This window comes from Centruroides sculpturatus, unplaced genomic scaffold, assembly GCF_000671375.1.
Source record: "Centruroides sculpturatus isolate CEXI.00-Female unplaced genomic scaffold, Cexi_2.0 scaffold324, whole genome shotgun sequence".
Classification (NCBI taxonomy): domain Eukaryota; kingdom Metazoa; phylum Arthropoda; class Arachnida; order Scorpiones; family Buthidae; genus Centruroides; species Centruroides sculpturatus.
The window spans coordinates 661,339-670,240 of record NW_019384466.1 but is presented as its reverse complement, the minus strand read 5'-3'; the positions used below and the strand labels follow the sequence as shown (position 1 = coordinate 670,240).

Below are 8,902 nucleotides of genomic sequence, written 5' to 3'. Positions count from 1 at the left end.
CTTTATTTTTTGTTCCTATTTTCCAAAGTTCCTACTTGTATAAGTTTACCACATGGAAACTAGGCCTTTATGTAATGTTTTCTTCCTCAGAAAAGAAAAATTTTTTGTTATCTTAAATAGAATAATGATGACTAATTAAGGCAGTTGAAAACATTGTTTTTTTTTTTTTTTTAAATTAAAAAAAAAAAGCAAATTGAGCAGATTTAGGAATGATTAAAATCCAGTTCAATATTCAATCGATCTTCTTTCTTTTCGTAACTTTAATACTCGTACGTGTCACGTGACTAACGTATACCCCATCACGTGATTGGCACTAATCAACATAGTTGCTGACAAGATCACAAAAAAAAAATCCAAAATATAACTATGTCACGAGACTATAAGAGTTTAAAGTTTTACGAAAATCTCATATTTTTTTTTTTTTTTTTGAACTGGGCTTTTCACGATTCTTATTTAAAAAAATTTTTTTTTTTCCTTTCGAGTGAGTGAGCATTATTATTATTATTATTATTATTATTATATTATTATTATTAATATTATTATTATTATTATTATTCAAAAACTGCTCAACAGTAATGATGATTCGTTCTTTAAATTTTTGTTTTTGTTTTTTTATGATTAAATTGTCCAAATTTGTAGTCACGTGGTTGGTGATGGATGTGACGCCAGTTCCCAATCTTCAGCAACTTCTTGTTGACCTCCTTCCGATGATGAATCGTTATCTTCTTGGAGTGTTGTTTTCGGTTTTTGATCTTTTAATTGTTCATCCTCCTGTTGTTGCCTTTTATGTTTCGTTCTTCTATTTTGAAACCATACTTTAACCTGAAAATAAATATTATTATATTATAAATAATGCTACAAAATTTTTAAAAAAATGATTAGTGATGTAGATGATAGAAATCCTTTATCATCATTCTTCTTTATCGTTAATTTCTTTTTTTTTTTCAGGCATTAACAATATAATAATTAGAAACCTATAAACTTATCTTAAACTATTATAATTATACTTCTTTTTTTTTTCAAAATAATAAAAAGTAGAATACCGAGCATGTTTTTAAATAGATAACAGCAGGAAATTTGCCAAATTTTATACTTAAAAATCAAGATTAGAATCATCTGGAGGACATTTTTAACAAAATTCGATCTGAATCATCCAAGTCACTACTACTGTCACCTGCTTCAAGTTTCATAAAAGACCAGAAACTACTTCCTAGTTAGGCTATCACCTGTCCTTTCAGGTGTGCTGCTTACCCAGCTATTTTAAGTTCATTCTCTTAATTAATATAACTGCCATTTGATCAACATATATATATATATATATATAGGCTCAACACTCTTCCACGTTTCATTGTTCTGTTGGAAACTTTAATGAATCGATCAAATCTTTCTCATGCTTTACTTCCGCGTGTTGGTTCTCTTCATTATTACTGAAACCAGAAAGACCGAACTGTATCCTAATTATCTCTTTTGTAGTAACGAAGGGTAGGCGAAGCGTATCCGTCTATTTGTCACAATAATTAAAACTATATTCAGTATAACAGCATATTAATTTCGCCTTTCGAGACAAACGAATAAAAAAAAAAAAATATTATCTATTTTTATTCCACAGGTACTACTTATACATTTCATTACGAAATCATTATTTGTGTATTTACAAAAAAGAAATGGCATTCCTAAAGATTATTTTCGAATATTATTAAAATATTAAGCTTGATTCTTAATAAGTTAAATGGTGATCATTTAAAAATATAGAGCCTTTAACGGTGGTGTTAAATAGTCTTAATTAATTGACCCACACATTTAATTCTTATAAATGTCGTTACAATTAATTCTTAAGCTTTACATTTAATCATTAATATAAATTTGATTCTTAAACTTGATTTTTACAATCGATTTAAACATATAAAGTCTTTAAGACTCGAGTTATTAATTAAGACACTATACGTCTGAAATACCAGTCGACCCCCCCCCCTTATAACACTGTTGATTATTTCGTTTTATATGAATTCCATGTTGTACGAGTCATTTAGATTTTACAAATACGTGTGCCGGGCTATGAACATCTCACGTATTTTTAAAATCTAAGTGACTCGTACAACATGGAATTCATATAAAACGGAATAATCAACAGTGTTATAGGGGGGATCGACTGTATCATTATTATTATTTTTTTAATTTAAGAATCGATTTGTACAATACGCTTGATGGCTTATAAATCTTTCGTGACAAATCAAAATTTATTGTATTTATCTTATTTTAATCCGAAATTTCTATGACACAATTCAAAATTATGAAATTTTCTCACAATTCGTTCAATAAATAAAGGCGTTAACAGTATTTTCTTAATTAAAAATAATTATAAAAACTTTTTAAGCATTGTATTATAAACTTTCACATATAAAATGAAATTAAAAAATTAAAATCGAAAATCACGAGAATAAAATAAAGAAATATTATGGTTTTATTTAATCCTCGATAATATAGCCTGTAAGTTATAGGTGTATGAGGTATAACATCCATCACGAACAAGATGTCAACCAATTTTGAAACATGTTAGGCACTTGTTAAAGTAACTGTTATTAACAGGCACGCAAACAAAATACACACGCAATAGACGACACTAACTTCGTCCCCCCCTCCTTCTACAACGTTTTCACGTTGTAGAAGGAGGGGGGCGAAGTAAGTTAGTGTCGATATAACCCTATACAATACACGCTTTATTATTATTAATTTTCTATAATAAAATATGAAATTATATTTAATAATTCTCATTTATTACGTTACATTTTGAAATTAAAATTGCATCGATTTGATTTATTGCTTTAATACATTATATTATTTAATAAATACTTGTAAATATATGTTGAAATCTGTACGAAACGACCTGTGATATATTAAAGAATATGTAAATAATCATAAGATAAAATTCAAAGTCATCTTTATTATAATAAAGTAATTAGCATTTTAAAAGCATTTAACAGGGTGTTTTTCTTTTTTTAAATTTTAAATTCAGTTATAAATTTTACTTATAAATTGTTATGAAATTTTGAAAAAAAAAAAACAGAAATTAAGAATTATATATTTAAATCAAATGCATAATTCTTAATAAATAATTAATTTTATAATGTTTTAATTTATATTTTATTTATAAAAAGTTGCTGGGATGTATCTTTTGATGGTATAAAAAGTAAATGCAGATGTTTTATAATTTAAATTGCCTTTTAAAAAAAAAAAAAGGTCTACATCTTCCTGTAGGAATTTTTCCTTTGATATAAAAAATTAATTTAATTTATTGACCTAATTTATTATTTAAATTAAAGAATTTTAGTTAAAAATATTTTATAAAAACAATTCTTGTATCATAAAATAAGAGCTTCAATCTCTATTTGTAGGCACAGTTCTTAGACAATTGTGCTTTAAAAAGTCCCGTAAACAATATATAAGTGTCTATGTCATCAATATAGTGATATTACCATCTGTAAACGATATAGAGAGACGTCTATCACACCACTTCTCTATGAAGAAACACCACAGAATCAATCAGCAATTTAATATCTTTTGTGCTGTACCCTCCAAAATAATGGCAACTGTTCAGAGATTTGATAAAATAGAGAAACTTAAACTATTTAATATAATGTGTATTAAATTAATATTAAATTTTTCTATATTTATTCTAATTAAACCTTTTATAATCTGATATAGACAGACAGGTTTACAAGCGTGCACGATTCTAACTAGAAACCATTAGAGATCGATATTATACTAACTAAGCTTCTTATTTTGAACTTGTCGGAAGTATTTAAGATGAGAGAGAGACAGGTGCTATTTAACTGTACCTTTTTAAAGCAGGTGGCTGTCTTTAACGAGACAAGTTCGTTGTCCCCAATTCTCTTACTTGCCTTTAGGTATTGAAGAGGGGTTGTCTCACTAATCGTAGCGAAACGATTATGTTATGCCTCTCGAGTAATTTGTATTAACTGAATGATCTCTTTAAAAAATTGTTTTATTCATGAACTATATAATTTAGAATAATAATAATTTTGTAAAAAAAAAACAATACGTATAAAGTTAAATTCCAAAGACTCGATGAGTCGTATAATTTAATTAATAGATTAATAAATTTATTTTTAAATTTCTCAAATGTTGTACAGATACGAGACTAATTAGAAATGAATAGAGTCCTTCTAGTCCTAATTTTTAATAGGATTTATCTATTATGAATGGACTAATGATAACCGCGAACTATATAGAGGATTTTTTTTTCTAACTAGACCCATTAAATCATTGAAATAAATCAAATTAATAAGTTATATTCATTCTAAAGTTATTTATTATATTAGTCCAGAAGTAACCAAAATTTCCGGGATGTGCTGAAGTTTTAAATGAAGTTTTACAGTCAAATTTCTATATTTGTTCGCCTCCGAAAATATGGAACTAAATAAAAAAAAAATGATGCTAAACCAAAGGACTTCGAAGAATAATAAATGCCCTTTGTAATAGAGTAAGAAGCATTCTCTATTTAAGATCAAGATCCATTCGTGTGTATCTATGAGGTTAAAGCTATATCGAGATTTGTGTTTAATTAATATACAGGATAGCCCATAACGAATAGTATATTTAAAGATTTCTTATTTTAATTCAAAAATTTTATTAGTGGAACTTAATATATGTGTAATATATGCGCATAATTTAGTATAATATTTAAATACATAGAACAAAAGAAAATCGAATCGTCCAAAGCGTTGTCCATTTACGTCAACGGTTCTCTATAAATAATATATACTTATACACTTATATATTATATATCTTTTATTAATTTAGAATTACCCATTAATAAAGCGAAAGAAAAGTCAATTAAATTAATAAAACAGAAATTTTCTTACATTTATAGGCTTTAAATTATTAATAAATTTTAAATTTAAAAAAAATAAATAAATAAAATAGATTTGAAGGCTTCATTCTGAGTTATTTTGAATGAGATTTTCCTATGTTAAATTTAAAAAAAAATCTCGAGATAATAAAGTTTAATTTAATATAAAAGTTAATTGATTTTTATATTTTTTATTACGTTTACATTTGTTTTATTATCCAATAATAATTCGAAATTATACTATTAATCATTAACTTATTAATATTTCATGTGATAATTACAGTGTAATTAAATTATTCGAATTAGAAATAACTTTTACGAATTGAAAGTTTAAAAACATTTGTTTATTAATGTGGATAATTATAGTTTTATATCTTTGTTTAAGGTAGAAAAGGTAAAATTACTGCATTTATTTTCTACTGAGACCGATTTTACACTACAATTTCAATAGAAAGAATAAATCTTTGACTTAAAGAGAAGTGAGATGAGGTTCAGACAAACCACAAATACTTCGAAAACATAAAAATATACGAATAAATTAATAAAATTTATAACTTTTTCATGAAATTATTAGGATTCCGATGTTATTTATTTATTTTTGAGGATCCATACGTATCCAGAACCTTGTCGAATAGTTCCACCGGTTCCTTATGTTTTTTTATTAATTAAAACTACATACTTTATTACCTTTAAATTATAAATTCTAGATGAATCTTTAAACAATGTATTTATATTGCATTTATTAGTGTTTTTGTATATGACAATAAATTGCTGAGGGGTCAGTGAAAATCCGAAATAGGTTATATATTATCTATAAAAAAAAGTGGTGTTTGTAAGTGATGCAACATTATTTTAATAAGCTTTCAGTTAGAAAAATTACTACCGTTTTTAGAGTTAATAAATTATTTATATTAATTTATAAATATAAGAAATTATTAAATATATTTAAGATGAAAAAAACGTATTAAATGCCTATACAAGTTCCATACAAATCCTGTATAAAACCTAGTAAAATTCTATGAAAAGTATTTGTTAAAGAGCCTACATTAAATGCTAGATAAAACATTAAAAAAGAGCTATATAAAGCTATATAAATCTTAGTAAAATTCTATACAAAACTTAGGATTTTACTAGGATTACTAAGGCCTACGTAAAGCGTATATAAAATCATTAAAATTTCATAAATGCTGTATATAATACAGAATAACAATTAACGCAAAACAGATTTATAATTCATAATAATAATTCAACCGAAAATTCATAATAACAATAATAAAATATAGATCTCATTTAAATTTTGATACAAGTTATATTAATAATTATTAACAGGAAAGTGATAATGTAATAACCTTTTACAGTTGATTGATAACGATGCATCAATCATTAAATTCAAACAGGATAACATCTTTATTTTTTAAATATTATAGCCTATTATATATAGGCCCTATATAGAATATATTTTGATATTACGTAAAACTTATTATATATATAAAGTGTAAATGAACGACATATTCAATTTAATTGGCATAAATTCTTCTCTATTTATTATGTATTTAATAAATATATTTTGAATTATAACGAAAGACAAAATTATTTTATTTATTCTTAAATAATATTTTAAATTATTAGCAAGTTTAAAGGTAATTTTTTTTTTTTTTCAAATTAACGATTAATATTGCATTAAGTTATAATGCTTTTGTTTATTTAAAGCTTCTGTATTAAATGATATAATTTAAAAATATTATCATTTCTGCTTTATAAAATACTAATTAATCTATCTTTTATTACTTATATAAGTAATTTAAATAAAATTAATCAGGCTCGAATAGAGGAGAAATCATTTAGATCGGGCTTCAAACACAACGTAGAGAATGCCTAAATTTTAGCCTTTTTTATATAAAGAATGTTATATGAATTGATGTGTCTTTTGATAAGTGACAAAAAATTTGCTTATTTGGATCCAATTATGAAAGTGAAAGCGTTCAAAAGCTGGGGCCTCCCTTTTCCCACAACTCTTGATTTAACACATAGCAGCTACAGTACTGTAGCTTTCGGAGGGCCCCTTTTATGACTGTCTCTGTCTCCCTCAATCCTTACCATAGATAGGGACTATTATTTTAAAAATTTAATTTCTTTTATGTGTTATTTTCTTAACTTTAAAGTTACATTACAGGACTATTAACATTTCTTTACACATTTTAACTTAAATTATTCTATATACTATTTAAATGAGGTTATTTTAAATAGTTTTAAAATAGAAATTACTTTAATTAACATAAATTTATTATTAGGTCGACGTAATGTCATCATTTACCTTAATTATAATGTATAAAAATTTATTTAATAAATATTAATAATAGAAGAATATTTTTAAAAGTCATTTGACCTCTCATTTAAAACAGTTAAATTGTTATAAATAAGTTAAAAAATAATATTTATTTTATATTAATTTAATAAATAATTGTCATTTCTTAAATTGACATTAAATAAACTACATTAATTTAAGTTATAACACGATCAAAGCCTTTCAAAGGTTAAAAGAGGCCCGAAAAAAAATTATCTTTTCAAGGACTCTATAATTTATAATAAATGTTTGAATAATTTATAAGAAATGTTTTAAAGCCTTTTTAAGTGTGGGGCCTGAACCAAATGGTCCTGTGCCTTTCTAAAGGGGCCTGAAATTAATAGGCCTGGACGAAATGGTCTTGTTTCCTTTGTATTAGGGCCTGAACATGCTAATTTCATACTAGCAAATTCGGCTCGGAGTTGAATAAGGTTCAGCTTTTCTATTAATTTCTCTTACTGACGAATAAAATATTTATTAAAATAAGTTAAATCTATGCATAAAATTTTAATGTTTAAAATATATTTTTTTTAAAAATAACTTAAGAATTTTCTTTCAACAACTGGCTAAATATACTAACAAACAGTATTAAAATGCAGGTGTAAAGGAAATAAATTTTAATAGTGTTATTATTGTTTCAATTAATCTGTAAACAATAAAATTTAAACTTAAATAAATTATAGATTATTCTATTTATATGTCTATAATATAAATTAATTAAATTTATTTTGTATAAATCATTTAATACAAGAACAATTCGATCTTTTCGTATTTTCTATTATATAAGATATTTTTATTAAATATTCTAATTATTAATAAATATAAATTGTTATAAATTATTAGACACATTACGCTTAACTCATCGATACGAACATGAATACAATAGCATCTTTTATAGGCTAATAACCTATATTTTAAAATAATGATGCCCTACCTGTACGGGCCTGTATTATCTGCCGTACAATACTACACAGTCATACCTCTAAACAACGACTACTAAATATTTAAAAAAATGGTCGTTGTTTGAAGTTATTTTATATGTATTTCAGAAAAGAAACCGTCCGCAGTTTAGAGGTGGATATTATTGGTGTTTCCCTTGTATTATATACTGTATATTTTTATTATTTCCTCGTATATTTACTTGTTTTTATAAGTAAAATGTAAGTTAATTTATGAATAAAATCGACATATGTATACAGTAGATAAAGCTTAATCAAGTTTAATAAACAAATGTAAAGTATGCAAGTAAATATACAGTCAACACTCTGAACAACGAACACTGATGGGAACATAAAAATGGCCGTTGTTTGGAGGTTCGATTGTATTTCATTTTTTAACGAAAACAATCATTTATGCAACTCTTTTTATTAAATAAATGTATAAAAATTTTCTAAAAAACTTACTTATTAAACTTATATATATATATATATATATATATATGATTAACACATTAAGTTGTAATTATAGTACAGGCCTACGGGCCTATATGCCTACTATAATTTCACCTGTGTTAAATTTCACCTGCTAGCTGATGTTTAATATATATAAATCTTCGGCTATTTTAAAAGCAATTTAAGAAATTTAAATAAAGCCAAAATATGAAATAAATAAATGAATATTTTTGCTTTTAAACGTTATAGAAAAACATTAATCCTTATCTTTTATTTAATAGAAATTTACTTTTATAG

At 24.7% G+C, this 8,902-nt stretch overlaps 1 protein-coding gene across 1 annotated transcript in view; it reads right to left on the bottom strand.

Moving 5' to 3' along the window:
• Positions 1-493: 493 nt before the first annotated feature.
• LOC111621035 (homeotic protein empty spiracles-like) overlaps positions 494-8,902 on the bottom strand; it is a 13,338-nt gene continuing 4,929 nt past the window's right edge. Inside the window, exon 3 of the mRNA XM_023363076.1 lies at positions 494-822. Within this exon, the coding sequence (XP_023218844.1) occupies positions 640-822 (183 nt within the window). The 3' untranslated portion in view covers positions 494-639. The remainder of the gene's footprint in view (positions 823-8,902) is intronic.